The following is a 19,279-nucleotide window of genomic DNA, read 5'->3' on the forward strand; positions in this document are numbered from 1 at the left end:
AAGTCTACATGATTCAGCCGAGGCCACCAGTGATCCCTGTCTGCACTTACACGTTCACAATGATAGTTAAAACTTAGTAACTAAGTTCTCTTGCTTGGGGCTGCTCAGTCAATCATCTGCCTCCGTCCAATACTCTCCTCTGCATCCTCTTCTCTCGCTCCCACTGACTTCCATCCTCTCTTTCCCTCCATCCATAAACATCCTCTCTGACTTCCAAACTCAGCATCCTTCTATCCAGATCTTCCAACTTTAGTCCCACTTTATCACCAGGAGATCTAATGTGTCTAATGGACTTTTCCCAACCCTCTCCATCTTTCTCACTCCCAAAGAGAACCTTCACATCTTTACCTCTGCTACCTCCAGCTCTCCCCTGATGTAGTGAATCATCAGAAAATTACCTTTTACCTCAGGTCCCCTCTTCTTCCACATCTCCAGTGGAGGACCTCAGTTCAGTAAACAGGCCTGTCAATGGGCTAAACAGCTGTCTGTCAGCTTGCCCTGCCAGTGTTACTGCAGGACTTGTGGCCTTCTTTCTCTCGTCAGTCACCTCCACTCAGCCAACAATGGGAGAGCCTGAGCAGTGAAAACCCTTGCGCTACTTCTCCAGGGTTGGAACAATTTAAAATGCATCTGACTGGCTACACTCACTCATTCCTTATCTATATTTCCACAACAGGCGTGCTAACTATGTGAATGGAGGTCCAGCAGTTGTGTCCTCCTAACATATGGCGGCCTGTGATATTTCCAAGACAAACCTGGCCTTGGAGACATCCCAGTGCATCAGTGAAATCTGGTTTTTTTTTTTTCTTTTAAATTCATTGCAGACACACATTCGTGGTCGGTGATTTTCTGAAAGTCGAGTCACAGAGACACACATTTCTCTGTTTTCATTTACTGGAGTCACAAGAGATCACATTTTTCTACTCGCTGCACAGCTCTTTTGTTGAACCTCTAGCAAAAGCTGGGGTTGGGAGAAGCGAGCAGCCACTCCAGTCAAATATGGAAAAGTCTTGAGTTGGCTGTGTTGTTCTTGGCACAGCATCCCGCCAATGACAGCACGACCCTTCCCAGCGGAACACCGCTGGTCCCCGAGGTGTCATGGTTCGACCTTCATCCATGATCAGATGTGACGCTGGCCAGACGCATTCCACAACTGCATTTCTTCAGTTTCCACGCGGCTGCAAACACAAACCTGCATCAGGAGTGTCAGAAGCCTCCGCAGCAGCCCATTGAAGAAATTTTCTCAAAGCAAAAAAGGTCTGCAAACATACATATGTTATATCCACATACAGGTTCTCACATGGAAATGGCCCAGATTATCAAATGCCCAAGAACTCTGCATAAGAATTCAAACTTTTGAGGTTCTCTTTTTAGTTATCCACAAAAACCACAATGACTGGGCACATAACATCATGCTGCACGTAAGTCATATGTAGGATCATGGGCTTGGAGAAACCGAAGCAGAAAAAACTAGAAGGCAAGGTGCCCTGCTCAAATTCTGGACAATGCAAAGACATAATGTGGTAAAACAAAAATTTGAACTATTGCATTCAGTCATTTATTATCTATACCCAGTTTCTGGGCAATCACAGGACTACACTTAGACATGCATTAGACGTTCACCCGTCTGGACAATTCAGGGTCTCCAATGAACCTCCTGTATGTGTTTGGACTGGAACCCCGACAAGGGGAGAACATGGAGAGTCCACAGAGAAAGGCAAAACCCAACCGGCGACCTTCCCACCGGGAGGCAGAATCGCTCACCACTTTACCACAGGGAATCATTTGGTATTTCCTGTGCATGGCCATTCGCGCTCCCTTTGTTTTCTAGAGCCCACCGTGCTCAAGAGGTGATTGCTTCTGGACCCACAAGACCATTCGAAATAGGCAAGCAGTTCGACGGGCGAGCAGAGTGGAATGACTTTTTGATAAGCTAGGCATGTTTCTTGCCACGGCTCTGCACATTTGATTGTTCTCAGGTGAATGGTCCAGCCCCTTGCTTCATTAGATGTGGGCGATACACTCAGATTCAATGCTGAGTTTGAATCTTCTTCCCTTCCTATTCCATCCCTTCAGTCGATCACCCACCTTCATCTCAACCCATTCTCTGCATCCTCTCCTCTCACATCTTCAATCTTGAGGTGGGTTGCAGTCCATGAATGTCTGGTTCAAACCTCCACCAAATGTCGTCTGAACGTGTCCATGTCCATATGTTCGCCACAGTCTGCTGAGAGCACCAACGTATCATCCTGTTGGGAGGGAGAACCAACGCATGAGGCAAAACGCCTCGGACGTCTCTAATTCCCCTTTTCCCTTTATTCCTGCACAAGCAGCCAATGCCCGGTACTTCTTCAATCAGAATGTGACGTGCAGTAATTAAATACACGCACGGAGAGAAAGCTCCACATATGTCAATGGACCGCAAGTCAGCTCTGAGAGATGTGTGAGGGGGAACTGGAAAAGCCGCAAAAGCAGCTGAACGTCTGAGCCGAATCAAGAGAGTGAATCAACAGCTGCTCGGGGAAAGTGTAACATGCCTCCCGATGATTACAGTGAACGCTCACATACGGAGAAGTGCATTCTTTACGCACCAGTGAGCGTCATATGAAAAATGACTTCTTATTTCCGTTCAATTGCTTTGGCAAGTCGAGGGTACCTTTGACAGTAAAAGGCACATAAACTTTAAGGCATTGCAAAAAAAAGGAAAGAAAGGGGGGCCTGCATTTGTTTCTTTTAGGAGCCCAAAATACCAGACACTCCTGCACTGACGCCCTGCCAGGGAGGCCAGAGCGCGCTGGGGAGGTGCTGCTTTTCTGCTGCGACGCCTCGGTTGCAATTATAGAAAATATCCTTGGGGGTCACAGCTAATGGCACTGCAGTGCCTGGGAAGTCCTGGGAAGTGTTCAGTTATGTAGTGTTGTTCATACATGTGGGAAGTGTCTGATGGAAACTTGGCGTCTGCCCTGCTCCAACTGGGAAAAACAAAGTGGTCCAGTCAGCACACAGGTGTTAGCATGTCCTCTTCAGCATCTTCTTCAGCATCTCCTGAGGGCAAAGACGTCCTCAGGACTCATCCGTGCTCACCATTAAATCCTTTTTGGTCATCTCCTGCGTGATTCTGTACATTTTATGGGGCCTTGTAGACGCAGCAAATAGCAATTCCACCAGAAGTTGTGAGGTGCTGCTCCAGCAAGACCAGCAAAAGGAACAGAGAAGAAGGCAACATGGCGTCTGCACAGAATTGTCCGTCCACTCGCCGCCATTATGGATCACCACCGTCTACCATACTGCTTCTTTTCGTTCCTCTTCCTGTTGTTGGAAGTCAGAAGTGAACTCTGAAGTCTGTCTTCTAGTGGATATGTATGCTTGGTAACATGGGCAACATAAAGTACACATGGGAAGTGACAGCGTTCAACAGTATCCATACTTTGGGATCAATAAAGCATTATCTCATCTTATCTTTCCGAGGTCCTGAAAGCTCACAGAAACCCATTTTTGTTTTGGACTTTGTCACCTATCAGGCATTAGAAATTTTTGTTGGTTGTTTGGGTCAAACTGTGATTGGGGCATAAACACTCTCCTCCCCCACATAGACAGTGGATTAGCATGCTTTCAGCACATATCAAACCCTCAGACATGGCTGGTTGACATGACTTGAACTCCAAGCAGACACCAGAATGCCTTTAATTCCATAAAGCACCTCCCTTAGTTACAGATCTTATTTTGTCACGACTAAATGCTGGAACAAAGGACAGGACGGATTCCTCTACTGTCACTTCCAAGCTGGGAGTCCTTCCGGTTTGTTGAACCAAGCCCTCAAAGCAGGTAGAGCTGGGCCAATGCCAATCCTTCACAGTGCAAAATTCGAGCCCTTTTCGCAAAGCATTTCTGGAATGTTTTGTGTTTCCTTTTGTATTTTCCCACTTTGCTTGCAGCAGACGTCTCACCCTCATACCCCTCGTGTCTGTGCCGTCCAATTAGGATTACCCCAGGGGTCATAGGTAAGGATTCTCCGAGCTCTGGTCACTGTCATGGCTGTCCTCCTCAGTCACTGTCTGGGGCGAGCCGGATAGGCGCTGCAGTCCCGCTATTCCCAAAAACTCTGACGGCAGCAGCGTTCCTTTTTTCACGTTGACCAGTTCTTTCTCCCTGGCCGCTGCTCCCTGCTGGCCACCCTTCACGCGCTTCCACTTCATCCTTCGGTTCTGAAACCACACCTTCACCTGGAAGCAAAGAGGAAAGATACCTTACTGCAGGAAAGTTTCCAAAAATAATCATTCAGTCAGCTAGTGAAAAAGACCTCCTGTGCTTCCCTGTATCTACTCCGTGGACAGATAAAGAAAGAGGTGAGGAAGTCCTCACCAATGAAATTACGTATGTTTTCCATGAAGCTCATCGGATGGTTGTCTGAGGCATACTTGACGTTATCATGTCACACTTAAACCAAAATCATGCACACATCTTGCAGTGAAGGAATATTCATGGCCCTAGTTGAGCGCCACATTTCTGCAATTTCTGACCGGCGAGAGTCTAAATGTTGCCGTCAGTCACACGTTGCCATCATATTTCCGAAATCACCTGACAGAATCCAGAGCACAGCTGTCACCTAGTCGGCCCGAGTTCACCAGAATACTGAGCCCTTGGCTCCGATTCCATCGGAAAATTTTCCACATACACGCACGACACTAACTGTCAAAAGCTAGGGGCAGGTAGTCAAGAGAGGTCACACTCCTAATGAGTTCTGAAGATTGGTCTTGATCTGCACTTCACATCAAATACTTCAGGGGTTCCTCCGGCCGCAGGTCTGCGTTCAATCGCCTTGTTGTGAGATGATCAAGCTGAAAGGTTTGATACGGTCGGGTGATCTTCAGAGGCCAAACACTTAGAGAACAATTTTTCTGCTGTTCGAGATACAACCTGCCCAAGCCAAGATCTCCAGAGCTGATGATTTAAGACAAGAAACATCTTAAATCAACGTTCAAAAGTATCCAGAAACAGCTTCTCACGTGGAGATGAGGGAGAGGACAAGTAGGCATCAAGGATGGTTGATGCCCAAACCTTCACACCTCAGAAAGTAGAGATGACAGTGAAGACCACCAAAAGTTCAATGATGAAACCACCTCTGCAGTGCTTTCGTTCTCTGTCCAAAGGCCACAGATGGTCCCCCCTTACGCGGTGCTTTCACTCCTTGCACTTTCAAAGCCCTTTCACACTAGATAGCATTCACATTCACCCACTACCTCACACAGAGGTGCCATGCAAGACCTTTGGGAGCAGCGTTGTGTTCGGTGCCTTGCCCACAGGCACTTAGGTTTGCCTGTATCCTGCTGCTGCTGGAGAGGCGCCTTCCAAATGTCACTCTCAGTTTTCGGTGTCCTTCTTTTCTGGCAGTCATCAGTGCATTTTGACATCTTTATGATAATCCCAGAAGTGTACCGTACATGTGAGGCCTCACACCATGAATCACCGAGCTCAGATCTATCTGCCGAACGGAGCAAACTCTAGTTTTCAGCTCTTCATCACAAGAAACATGTTCCTCAACATGCTCGCCGAGCTCGCTTTGTATGGTTTCCGTTGGCATCACTTTCTTAATCAACAAAACCGATCTATCTCTGGAAGAATGTCAACCGTGTTCCTGCCCAAAGCTCACATTCCATGAGGGCAAACCATAGGAAGTCATAAAAGGTTTTGCTTTTTAATGTTTTCGTGGATGAATGGGATGAATGTCTGGTTCCTCTTAGAGAGACCTCCCGTTTCCAGCCATACATCAACAGATGTATATGACCCTATCCTTTGATTCAAAGCCATTAGAAGAGTACATATTTTATGCGTTAGAAGTATATTTTCTCATCATTATCTCTAGCATGTCTACCTGAGCAGCAGGTAGGATGCCATCCCAGCTGTGATTGGACCTCCAACCATTCACCCTCTCATTCACAAAATTGACAGCAAACCTCCACATTTGTGTCTAACCCTGTCGCAGACCTCATCCTGTCACTTGGATGTTAAGTTTCAGATGTTTAAAGAAGTGTTCTTCATTGCGCCGCAGCAGGTGTTGTATCTGCAGAGGTTCGCGTCCTCTGCCTGTGCTACCACTGGGGGAGCAGTAAACACTGTAGAAATATCAATGGCATGCAGTCACAACGTGTCGCTGTCCAGTAAAGTCCGCTGACATCATCTGCTGAGGTAATCCAAGCCGTGCACATCTGGAATCTGTGCTGGGCGTTGGGGTTGTCAGGTCTGAGGATAGAATCAGCCTCGGCGTCAATAAAACATGTCAAATACCACTACTCTGAAGGAAAAGGCCCCCCCGGCCAGAACATCACACCCAGTAAAACCCATTGAGACACCGGATCATTTGAGGGTCTTCAAACAGCAACTTGAAACATCGTACTTCAAATCTGCATCTATTCTTCTGCAATCCCAGATATAAAGGACAAAGACATTTCCTGCAGGTTGAATAGAAGATGCAGATGTTTACGCTAGAGTCATGTGGATCACGAGGGCTTGACCTCAATGTCCTCAGCAGAGGACCCACTGAGGTCTGAGGACCTGCGGTTGAGGACCTGCTGAGGACCTTCTTATCAACAGCACCAGGAAACAGTATCGTCATGGAGATGTTGACGAACTGTATCATGACAATGCACATAATTTCTATATTAATATATTTACATATAATGTGTCTGTGGAGGTTCTCAGTCATTCAGGTCATGGTGAATTCTATCCGAATCTTGCATTCTTGGCAGCTGGACTTGAATTTCTTCACTGGAAGACATTTCACCCCTCAATTCAGATGACCTGTAAGCTGTTTCTGAACATAACTGCCAGGGTTGCAGGTGGTTCTAGGTTACAGTGGCTTGTTGTGTAAATGGAATAGTTGATCTTCAGAAACCAGTTGTAAGGGGAGTTGTTATGCTAATGGTGTTGTTTATTGGAACAGAAGAGCACCTTAGTGGGATTACCTGGCAGTTATATTGGGAAACTCCAATATACTGGGGAACTGCAGAAGCCTTTCAGGTGAGGGGTGAAACGTGTTCAAGTGAAAAATTCCAGTCCAGTTGCCATGAAATGCCCAGAATTATTTGGACAGTGACACAATCTTCATGATTTGGGCTCTGCATGTCACCACATTGGATTTGAAATGAAACAACTACAACGGAATTGAAGTTCAGATTTTAAGGTTTAATGCAAGGGGTGAAACAAAAATATATGATTAAACATGTAGCGATCATAGCTATTTTTATACAAATGCTCCTCACTTGATGGGCTCAAAAGTAATCGGACAAATAAACAAAACCCCAAGTAAAAAGTTACTTTTCAATATTTTGTTGAAAATCCTTTGCATTCAATGACTGCCTGAAGTGTGGAACCCATTGACATCACCAAACACTGGATTGCTCCTTGTGATGCTTTGCCAGGCCTTTACTGCAGCTATCTTCAGTTGTTGCTTGTTTGAGGGTCTATCTGCCTTAAGTTTTGTCTTGAGCAAGTGAAACGCATGCTTGACTGGGTTGAGATCTGTTGACTGACCATTGCAGAATATTCCACTTCTTTGCTTTATAAAACTCCTGGGTTACTTCTGCAGTATGTTTTGGATCATTGACCATCTCTGTGAATCAACTTTACTGCATTTGGTTGAATCTGAGCAGAAAGTATATCCCTGTACACTTTAGAATTCATCTGCCTCTGTCTTTTGTCACATCTTCAATAAACACAAGTGGAAGCCATCCATGCCCATGCCATCACACTGCCTCCACCATGTTTTACAGAAGTGGTGTGCTTTGGATCATGACCTGTTCCACTTCTTCTCCAACTTTCTTCTCTCCATCATTCTGGTACAGGTTGATCTTAGTTTCATCTGTCCAAAGAGTGCTGTTCCAGAACTGGGCTGGCTTTTTCAAGTGTTTTTGGCAAAGTCAATTCTGGCCTTTCTATTTTTGAGGGGGATTAATGGTTTGCACTTTGTGGTGAATCTTTTGTATTTACTTTCATGAAGTCTTCTCTTAATGGTAGACTTAGATACTGATACACTTACTTCCTGGAGAGTGTTCTTCACTTGAGTGAAGAATGTGAAGGGGTTTATCTTCACCCTGGAACGGATTCTGCAATCAACGACCACTATTGTCATCAGTGGACCTCCGGACCTTTTTGTGTTCCCAAGCACACCAGTGCACTCTTTTTTTTCTCAGAATGTACCAAACTGTTGATTTGGCTAGTCCTAACATTTCTGCTATGTCTAATCGATTTTGATGGTCTGTTTCCTCTCCATTGAGAGCTCCTTTGACCGCATGTTGTCTGTTCACAGCAACAGCTTCTAAATGCAAACGCCACACTTGGAATCAACTCCAGACATTTTAACCGCTTCATTTATGACAGGTTACCGAGGGAAGAGCCAATGCAGCTTGTTATTTTTTTTTTGCATCCTTCTGAGTAAATTGTCCAATTACTTTTGGTCCCCTGAAAAAGAGGCAGCTACGTATTAAAGAGCTGTAATTCCTAAACCCCTACTCCAATTTTGATGTGAATACTGTCAGATTACAGCTGAGAATCTGCTCTTTAAGCCCACATTGATTATATAATTGTATCCTGAATATGTTTTCATAAACAGCTAAAATAACAAAACTTGTGTCACTGTTCAAATATTTCTGGGCCTAACTGTATAATATATGCATCAGATGGATTACCATTGTGATGGGATTGACTGGGATTGATTGGCATTAATCTTTACATCTTTACATCTGAGACACCAGACAATTTCAGCAAGCAAAACAGGTCAAACTGTAGACTCCAGTATGTTGATACAAATGTGACACTCCAGATTTGTCAAAGACCGACAAGAAAGGGGTTCTCATGCTTCAGTATGAGAGGCTGAAGGAACATACACCGTTGCTCAGCTGGTTTGATGGACTGGAAGCGGGAATGTGTTCATCATATGGGACATCCAACCATTCATTCACTCATTCACACGTCTGCACAACATAGAATCTCCAATAAACCTTCTGTATGTGTTTGGACTGCAGAATGCAGCCTCATGGCGGCACTGGCCTGTGTCTCACCAAGCCTGCCTTGGGGGGGCACGGAGGAGTGTCTCCTTGAGCCGGTCCCAAGCCCGGATAAATGCAGAGGGTTGCGTCAGGAAGGGCATCCGGCATAAAACTTTTGCCAAAACCAAATATGTGAGTCAACCGTAACCAGATCATGCCGGATCAGTCGAGGACTGGGTTAACAATGACCGCCGTTGGTACTGATGACCTACAGGGTACTAATGGAAATTGGGCTACTGTGGGTCAAAGAAGAAGGGGAGGAGGAGGGCGCGTTCAAAAGGGAGGAGTGTTGCATGGTTTTCAGGGAGGAGTTGAGAAAGGGTCTGGGTGGTCAGGGTGAGCTTCCAGATGATTGGACAACAACAGCTGGTGTTATCAGGGAGACAGGCAGAATAGTAATTGGTGTGTCATATGGAAGGAAAGAAGATAAGGAGACTTGGTGGTGGAAGGAGGAAGTGCAGGAGTATATACAGAGAAAGTGGTTAGCAAAGAAGAAGTGGGATACTGAGAGGACTGAAGAGAACAGACAGGGGTACAGGGTTATACAACGTAAGGTAAAGATAGAGGTAGCAAAGGCAAAACAAAGGGCGTACAATGACTTCTATGCTTGTTTGGATAGTAAGGAGGGTGAGAATGATCTATACAGGTTGGTGAAACAGAGAGATAATGATGGAAAGGATGTCCAAACAGTTCTGGGTAGTTAAGGATGGAGAGGGAAATGTATTGACAGATTCTAGAAGAGAGATGGGAAGATGGAAAGAGTACTTTGAAGAGCTGATGAATGTGGAAAATGAAAGAGAGGCAAGGGTAGAAGAGGTGACTATTGTAGACCACGAAGTAGCACAAATTAGTAAAAGTGAAGTGAGGAAGGCATTGAAGAGGATGAAGAGTGGAAAAGCAGTTGGTCCTGATGGTATACCTGTGGAGGTGTGGAAGTGTCTAGGAGAGGCAGCGGTAGATTTTCTGACTAGATTATTCAACAGGATCTTAGAGAGTGAGAAGATGCCTGAAGAATGGAGACAAAGTGTGATGGTGCCATATTTAAGAATGAGGGGGAAGTGCAGAATTGCGGCAACTATAGGGGGATAAAGTTGATGAGCCATACAATGAAGTTATGGGAAAGAGTAGTGGAAACTAGACTGTGTGCAGAAGTCAGCATTCGTGAACAGCAGTATGGCTCCATGCCTAGAAAGAGTACTACAGATGCAGTATTTGCTTTGAGAATGCTAATAGAGAAGTACAGAGAAGGCCAGAGGGAGCTGCATTGTGTTTTTGTAGACCTAGAAAAATACACATGACAGTGCCAAAAGAGAAACTCTGATATTGTATGTGGAAGTCTGGAGTGGCAGAGAAGTATGTTAGTCTGGTGCAGGACATGTATGCTAGCTGTGAGACAGTGGTACAGTATGCTGTAGGGGTAACAGAGAAGTTCAAGGTGGAGGTGGGACTCCATCAAGGATCAGCTCTGAGCCCCTTCCTGTTCGCAATGGTGATGGACAGGCTGACAGATGAGGTTAGACAGGAATCCCCATGGACCATGATGTTTGCGGATGACGTGATCTGTAGTGAGAGCAGACAACAGGAAGAGGAAAATCTAGAGAGGTGGAGGTATGCCCTGGAAAGGAGAGGAATGAAAGTTGGTCGCAGCAAGACGGAATATATGTGTGTGAATAAGAGGAACTCGGGTGGAATGGTGAGGCTACAGGGAGTGGAGATCAAGAAGCTGGAGGATTTCTGGTACTTAGGGTCAACAGTCCAGAGCAACGGAGAGTATGGAAAAGAGGTGAAGAGACAGGTCCAAGCAGGTTGGAATGGGTGGAGAAAAGTGTAAGGGGTACTATGTGATAGAAGAAAGGTGTACAAGACAGTGGTGAGACCAGCCATGCTTTATGGCCTAGAAACTGTTTCCATGACCAAAAGACAGGAGGTCGCAGGGATAAAGATGTAGAGGTTCTCTTTGGGAGTGATCAGGATGGATAGGATCAGGAATGAGTCTACCAGAGTAACAGCACATGTTAGATGTTTTGGAGAGAAGGTCAGAGAAACCAGACTGAGGTGGTTCGGTCATGTACAAAGGAGGGATAGAGAATATATTGGTAGACGGATGCTGAAATTGGAGCTGCCAGGCAAGAGGTCTCAAGGAAGACCAGAGAAAATTTATGGACATAGTGAGAGGATATGAAGGTAGTTGGTGTGAGAGAGGAGGATACAGAGAATAGGGTCAGATGGAGAAAGTTGATTTGCTGTGGCGACCCTTGAAGGGAAAAGTCGAAAGAAGAAGAAGAAGAAAGAAGATGTGTTTGGACTGCGAGAGGAACTTGGAGAACCTAGGAGTTGGAATCTAACCAGGGATCTTCTCGCTGTGAGGCTGAAGTCTTATAGTGGCATCTGAACTTGAATTTCCTCACTTGAATGCTACTTCCAGTTTCTTTCACCAAAGATGCCTCTGAGATGAGGGTTGAAACGTCTTCAAGTGAAGAAATTCAAGTCCAGCGGGTACAAGAAGAAGATTTGGACAAAAATTCAGCATGACCTGGATGACTGAGAACCTCCACAGACAATTGAGGCTGAAGGCTAATCACTGCACCACCGTGCCCCCAAACTCATTTAGATTAAGTTAAATGACATGAATTCACTTGACTCTGATGTTGCTTGACTTGGAGCAGGTGTTCCCACAGGTTGGGAGATGATCTGGAGAACTTGTAAATCATATGGTTAACCTATTCTAGCTTACCTAACTATTGCTTGTCGGTTAGCACAGTGTGGACTTCAGGAGGGAGGAAATGAAGCCAGCCTGCCCACCTGGTGAAGTAAAGGATCCTGTTCACCTTGTGTAGTAAAACTGGCTCATTTTCTAATTTGTCAGTATCCGGCAAGCGGAGCCGGGATGGCTGGCGGTGATTGGCCTGATTTCCAGCTGAACCGCTGGAAAAATGGAATGAACAGCGGCACAGACCCAAGGGGCAAAAATGAAACCTGAGCCCCATAAATTTGTCCGGGTACCAAAGCAACAGATTTGTTTCTGGCGGGAGGCTGAGGTGCAGAGGCGATGGAGTTAAATGCCATTGCGCTGACCTGAGTGCCAGTGATTTCTGCATTGAATCATCATTCATCTCTTCCTGTCAGATTGGCGCCTCATCCTTCTTCGGACACCACTGAACTAAACTTCTCCGACGTTTCCCCAACGGCTGCTTTCGAATTGCAGATTGTCCGGGAACGACGAGAACGACGGGCAAAGCTAGGAATTGGACTATGAGTGGACGTCCGATGTTTCCTGCTCGTTCATGCGAGAGCTAAGCCCCAATTGGTCGTCTCTGCCGGTGAGTCATGCAGCAGGTACCGTACTTGTCGCTCCGTCAGATCGAGGTTGACAGCAATTTCGTAGCGTCTCAGTCGGGTCAAATAGTTGTGGTGTGCAAACTCGGCCTCCAGTTCCCGGATCTGTTCCTTGGTGAAGGCGGTGCGCTCCTTCCTGGGCTTGTTGTGCATGTCTGACTTATAGCCGCCGTCCTGGGACTCTGAAAAGAAAAACAGAACATTTTCCAGCCACAGCTGAGTCTCAGGGAGAAAAGGGGGGGGGGGATACAGGGTGTCAAAGGAAGTTCTGGCAGAAGTGTCTGTGTGTGTGTGTGTGTGTGTGTGTGTGTGTGTGTGTGTGTGTGTGTATGAAAGCGACTGGATGACAGTTGCTTTGCATTTCGATGTGATGCTGTCTAAGGTCACTCCTGCAGCCAAAACTCAGGCTCCGCCTCCCCCACACCTAGATTTGTTTATCGCCCAAGGGTTTGAGCTCTCGCACAATAATTCTACTTATCCATAATGCAACATTCAATCACCGAGTCTGGCAGGGTTTTACTCGCACGTTGCCGAATCGCAACACACTGTCGTTGGATTCCAGCTCAGTGCAGCCTTCTGTCTCAACCAGTTGAGATGGAAAGCGTCTATTACTGTGCTAACAGCTAAATCCTAATAGCTGACATAATGCAATAACAGCTTTAAAACTCATACAAGTGATGATAGTGAAGTAGATTAAGCCACGCCCCGCCTGGGAGCCTGGCCAATGAGAGAGGGCAGTCTCATGGTTCTTTTGGTCATATTTGTCATATTTCCTGTAACGCTTTCCTTTGGAGGGCCACATCCCGCTGCTTGTGGACAGTCCTGAGGTTCCTTGCAGATCTTCTGGTCAGCTCTGTTTGAGTTCTCTGGTTGGTTGCAGGGAAATCCTGTGCATGCTTTTATATTGTTTCCACACTTATTTTTAAGCAATTTCTTGCTAGTTTTAATTTTCATGGATAAATACTGTGTGTGAGTACATATATTGTATTTTTTTCATATTTCATGACCTCCTAGATGCCTCCTAACTTTATGGTTGACATGTAGTAGCACTCTGATTGGTTGTGGGTCTCACACTGAATCCCTCACATTCAGGTCATCACAGCTGTGAGCAGGACGCTGGAATGGGAGGGAGAATGGTTGCATGTCTCTGTATGTTGAGTGAGTGAATGAGTGAATCTTGCTGTGAGCGTCCATCCATCAGATGGTATCCCCAGCTTTCTCCTGTATTCTTTACTTTGATTCTCAAAGGCAGTGAAACATTTGTAGTCCCTCATTTGAATCATCATGGCAGGATTTTCATTAATTTGGGAAATTGATTAGACGGCAGTGATCTGTAGTGGGATGCAGAGAACAGATTGAGGAATATCTAGAGAGGTGGAGGTATGAACTGGAAAAGAGAGGAATGAAGGCTACTCGCAGCAACACAGAATATATGTGTGTGAATGAGAGGAACCAGGGTGGAACAGTGAGGCTACAGGGAGTGGAGATCAAGAAGTTGGAGGATTTCAAGTACTTAAGGTCAACAGTCCAGAGCACAGGAGAGTGTGAAAAAGATGTAAAGAAGCAGGTTCAAGCAGATAGGAATGGGTGGAGAAAGGTTCAGGGGTACTATGATTGAAGACTAATGGCCAGAATGAAAGGAAAGGAGGACAAGACGGTGGTCAGATGGTCTAGAAGCAGTGACAATGACGAAGAGAAGATTTATGGACGTTGTGAGAGAGGATATGAAGGTAGTTGGTGTGTGAGAGGAAGAAAGGCATGAGGCAGAGCTGGAGGTTGCAGAGATGAAGATGTTGAGGTTCTCTTTGGAAGTGACCAGAGGAAGAGCACATGTTAGATGTTTTGAAGAGAAGGTCAGAGAAAACCAGACTGAGATGGTTTGGTCATCTACAGAGGAGAAATAGTGAATATGTTGATAGATAGATGCTGGAATTGGAGCTGCCAGGCAGTCTGGAGGAAGACCAGTGCCTGGAGGTAGTTAGTGTGAGAGAGGAGGATACAGAGAATAGGGTTAGATGGAGAAGGTTGATTCACTGTGCCAACCCCTGAGGGAAAAAGACAGAAGAAGAAGAAGAAGAAGAAGAAGAAGAAGAAGAAGAAGAAGAAGAAGAAGAAGAAGAAGAAGAAGAAGAAGAAGAAGAAGAAGAAGAAGTGAAAGAGGATATGAAGCTACTTGGTGTGAGAGAGGAGGATATAGAGAATATGGTTAGATGGAGAATGTTGGTCCACTGTTGAGACCCCTGCAGGGAAAAGCCCAAAGGAAAAGAAGATTAGAAAAGGCCAGAACAATGACTTGCAAAAAGTTGGGAGACAGGTGGGAAGGCCATGACACTGGTTTAGGAACTAAAGACAATGACCCCAGCCAAGGTCCCACAGCCACAATGATCTTGCTGCAAATACCAGGTTTGACATTTCAACAGCTACCTCTGCATCTCAAGCCCTCATTGATGAACCGCTCACCCTCAAACCTCGGGAATTAAACCAAGAACATCAGAGCATCTCCAAGCACCTGAACCGCCCCTGCATGAGGCCTCCTGGTCCTCGTAGGTGAAGCCTTCCCGTCCTTTGAGTGTCCATGGTGCTCCACATTCAACGGTATCGCTCAAGATCGTGCAGTTAAAATCACAGAACCGTCAAGAGCAGTTGGAGCCGGAAGAGCTGGCGCCACAGAACCTGGCGCCACTGAAATTCACCATCCAGTGACCTCGGAGGGTCGGCAATAAAAGGTTGCAGCTCTGCCAGGTCTGCTTGCACCTCGGAGGACAGGCCATCTTCTGACAACTGAATCGTCTTGTGAAAAGCACAGGAATCATTCGTGGAGGACGAAAAAAGATCACATGTCTAGTCAATCTGAAGTGCTTTTGACATGGTGACAAACCGCAGGAAGTAGACGTAGCCAGTAACACAACACTTTTATCACTAGGATCTGATCTGGTGGCGTTGGTGAAGGTTTTCTAGAGTTGGTGTTTGAGCAGAGGACAAAAGCAGGGGGTTGCATTGTCAGCTGCCAATCCCTCCAGAGCGTTACAACTGCTTCGTAACAACCAGAGCATGTTGAGTTGGGAAATAATAATCTAATAATAATAATAGAAAAAAGTTTAGAAAGAAAAGGAAAGAAGAGCTGCGGCTTCTAGGCTTCCAATGAAGTTACAGCTCGGAAATTGGATTTGGGTTTGGCCGCTGGCAACTTCGGCACGTCCTTAGGAGCCCCCCCCCCCCCCCCCCCCGCATCCCTGGGAGTGCTGGCGGTAATTGGAAAAATTACCCGTACGGAACCCAAGGTGAGCCGGTTGTTGTAAAGCCACGCAAACTTTTTTAAACCAACACATGTACATGTTCGGAACAACCCCAAAATGGCCATCTCTCCTTTCGGTTAATTTATCAAATGATTGATTTTTTTTTTTTTTTTTTTTTTTTTTTTTTGCGAAAGTGGTCGGAAGCTGTGACTTCCAAAGTTAAATGAGTAAAATAAATATGTGAACAGCTGGGAACTCATCTCCAATTGGATTTTATTTGGAAAATGTATGTATTTGTGATTTTTAAACTTGCCTTTGTCAATTTATGAGATATTACACGGTTATTTTCAGGCTTTGCAAAACAGTGCAAAATACATCTGGGAAGAAATTCAATCAAATCAGCATTTAATTACTCTCAATTTTAAGAGTGATTTTAGTTTCAAGTTTTGCAATAAAAAAGGGAACTGACGGATTTGTTTTTAGAAGAAACGCCCCCAAAGGTATTTTTAAAAATAGGACAAAAACCTCATCTGGTGCATTTGTGCAAAATATAATTTTAGTCATTCCAGAATTAAAACACAAGCACCAAAGAACTGTTGTGTTTCTCCTTTCCATCCATGTGAGCACTCAGAGCCATGAAATAAACCATTTTCTGGCATAAACAGATGAGCAGCCTGGGAAAAACTAGCCGTCCGTCTTACCTGAACTGTCATTCTTGGTTTTCCCGCCTCTCCCTTCGGGGTCCTCGGGCTCCAGGCCCCTCTGGCCCACGTCCCTGGATGTGCAGGACCCGCCCACGGGGTTCCCGCCGTCCAGCCCACCGTCGCCCCCGGAGTGAACGTCCTGGACTTCGTGTGGCGGCAAGCAGGCACTGTGCCGGCCAGCAGTCATCTGCACCGGGGCAGGGGGGGCCTGCCACCCAGGGGGGCTCTGCTGCGGGGGCGGGTGGCCTCTCTGGGCCAGGGCGCCAAACCCACCAGCGTTCTCCCCGCTGGGATACCTGCAGGGCGGCGAGGGGTCAGCCAGGAAGGAGATGTGGTCGCCCCGGCCGTGCAGGGTCACAGCGGGGTGTAGACCCTGGGCAGCAGCGTGGGGGCTGCGCAGACAACCAAACAGAGAGTGATCCATGGTCAGGGGTCTCCGAAATCCCGCTCTGCTCCGGCAACGAGGCTCCGCTCTGCAAAGAGGGATTGGAGGAGGGGGGAAGTGTGGAGGCTCCGTACGGACCTCCGCGCCCCAGTGGTGAACGGGCAGATGGTCACCAGGCGGGCGATGGGTAAACACAGCAGAGCCGGCAGAGGAGCTCAGATGGCAGCGGAGAGTGCCGGTGGAAGGAGAGAGAGCTTCCAGGGAAGTGGTGTTGGATGGAGGGAGGAGGAGGGCGGAGGAAGAGGCGGAGGGGGAAGGTTATATATAGCATGTAACCCGAGAGGTGGGCCGGCCTGTCGGCCCACCGACTGACCGCATGCATGCGATTGTCCTCCAAAATACAAACCAGTCCTGCAGCCCCGTCCTCCTGAGGGGGGGCAGCGCACTGACCCGCTGAAGGGGGGCTCCTTGGCTTCACGAGGACTGTTTGGTCCATCTGAGGCCCTACAGATGACTGTGAGGCGACTCTGCTGGAGCGGTAGTTTGTGGTTTTCCTCACTGATTAGCATCTAAATGTAGCTTCATGCTTGCTGCACGCCCGCTGCAACAGTGCCCTCGAGCACAGCTGTTCCAGTGTTCTGCAGAAGTGATGGGACAAAGGTCGGACTACCATGACTTTGTGAAAGGCTGATACGAGATTCTAAGAGATTGGTGTCTGCAAAAAGGAATTCAAACCGGGAACCAGGAGAGAATGTCTCCATAGTTAGGTTTGGACATGGATAGAGGAGGGATGGAGAGCATCTGGGTAGAAGGATGGTTAGGTTGGATATCTTGAGGAAAACCAGAGAGGAGGTTCATGGATGAAGGGACATAGGACAAGAAGTGAGCTGGTGTAAGGTTAAGGGGAGGCGGCAGCACAGAGACCAATCTTCCTTGCAGAGCAGCAGGCGACGTCTCTGAGCTCAGCTTAGAATCTGAGAAGAAGAGCAGCGAATCCATGACGCGAGAGGTCACTTCCAGAGGCAGGACATTGATGCTGCCTCCGGGCCTGCACACCACATCCAGTTCCTGCCACAGACAGGCTTTCTTTGCCTTTTTCTTTGCAAACTCATGCTTTCATTTCAAGCCAACTGAGCCTTCAGAGGAAGTTCTGGTGCTCCTCCAATCAGCATTGGCCCTCAGCACTCAAATGATACCCCTCTCCCAGCTCTAAGCCACCCACAGGGGGATGGTTTAAGATTTGGACTTTCTTAAAAGCCACAATCATGCATGCGAGTAAATGTTGACATGGCAATCTCCCCAAGGCCGGGTAGTTCTCCATCTCACCGTCAGAACATGCCTTACCTGCTGAGAGGAGACATGGTGGATGTGACCTGTTAGTCTGGCACGTACCACAGCTGTCTGCTTGGCTTCAGATGTAAGGAGGGCCAGATCTTTGGAGGCCAGATAAACATCTTGAAGTTGCTGTTGCTTTTCACTTTGGCACTGTGCAACGTCCTGCTGAAAGAGGCCCCCACAATTAGGGAGTAACTTTTCAAAGCTAGGGGTTACATTTCATCTCCAATAATGTTTAAGTAGGTGGTACATGTCAAAGTATCATTCCCATAAGGGAAGGAGCAAGGTTTTCCCAGTAGACTAGTTTCAAAACTATCACTCTGCCTCCCCCAGCTTACCCTTCTGGTGTCCCAGTGCCATAGCATTCCCCATGAACTGACTTCCACACGATGACTCACCCGCTCTGACAATCGCATCAGCACATTTGAAGGTGCTGTCATGAGGTCCCTAACTCTAACCACAACCCTAACCCTAATGTTACAGATGCTCCTCGGATGGCTCGAACCACACCAGTCCGCCATCGATACTCCAGATTTGCTTCCTCTGACACGTTTTGCGACCAGGGGAGGTGCGACCAGGGGGGATCTACCCTACAGGACATGTCCTGAACCCAAGGGTTGAGTCATACTGTAGCAGCCCAGGGCTCAGAGTTGCTAACATCATTACTTGCTCCCATTTTCCTACTTTTAACTCAATGAATGAAGGAGTGGAGAGTTCACTTGCAGTCCGACAAAGGCCATCCGGCAACTAGTACCATTGTAACCAGACATTTTATGTGTACACCTGTTGCATAAACATACCCCATACCATTACTTTTCTGTTTCAAATAAGGAATATGGACATCTACAGAAATACAACTTGGCAGTAGAAACCTTCTTCAAAATACAAGGAACATTCTGAGGATATCTAAAAATGTTTTTTGGGGGTACACAGATAGTACTAGATCACTATTACAAGTACTTCGCTACTTCATATTGCCACTTTGCCACTTTTGTCGTTATTTATTCCTGTATATTGGTAAATATGTATAGATATTTTTTAGATTATACTTTAAACTTTTATACTTCAGAGTTTATCTTATTTATTTTCTACTTTTTATTTTTAGCTTGTCACTGTCTTGTCCTTGTATGTCTTGCTACTGAGGATGAATTGTGGCCGGGTCTTTCAGCATGACAATGATCCCAAACACACCGCCCGGGCAACGAAGTAGTGGCTTCGTAAGAAGCATTTCAAGGTTTA

General features: G+C 46.5%; 1 protein-coding gene across 1 annotated transcript; it reads right to left on the minus strand.

The window, feature by feature from the left end:
• Positions 1-266: 266 nt before the first annotated feature.
• LOC147216451 (homeobox protein MOX-2-like) lies at positions 267-16,931 on the minus strand. The gene is made up of 3 exons (XM_086178027.1): positions 16,318-16,931; positions 12,390-12,562; positions 267-4,223 (listed from the first exon to the last, which is right to left on the minus strand). The coding sequence occupies exons 1-3, from the start codon at positions 16,742-16,744 to the stop codon at positions 3,996-3,998; spliced, it is 828 nt and encodes a 275-aa protein (XP_086034153.1). The 5' UTR covers positions 16,745-16,931; the 3' UTR covers positions 267-3,995.
• Positions 16,932-19,279: the final 2,348 nt, after the last annotated feature.

The sequence above is a fragment of the Fistularia commersonii genome, chromosome 30, assembly GCF_037954325.1.
Source record: "Fistularia commersonii isolate RoL2024-O1a breed Wild chromosome 30, RoL_Fcom_v1.0, whole genome shotgun sequence".
NCBI classification, from domain to species: Eukaryota; Metazoa; Chordata; class Actinopteri; order Syngnathiformes; family Fistulariidae; genus Fistularia; species Fistularia commersonii.

Excerpts from the sequence above, each read along its gene's own strand:
- LOC147216451 (XM_086178027.1), bottom strand. The coding sequence starts at position 16,744 with ATGGATCACTCTCTGTTTGGTTGTCTGCGCAGCCCCCACGCTGCTGCC. Across the intron at positions 12,563-16,317 it reads AACCAAGAATGACAGTTCAG|AGTCCCAGGACGGCGGCTAT; the intron begins GTAAGACGGACG and ends TTTTCTTTTCAG. Across the intron at positions 4,224-12,389 it reads TCGATCTGACGGAGCGACAA|GTGAAGGTGTGGTTTCAGAA; the intron begins GTACGGTACCTG and ends CTTTGCTTCCAG.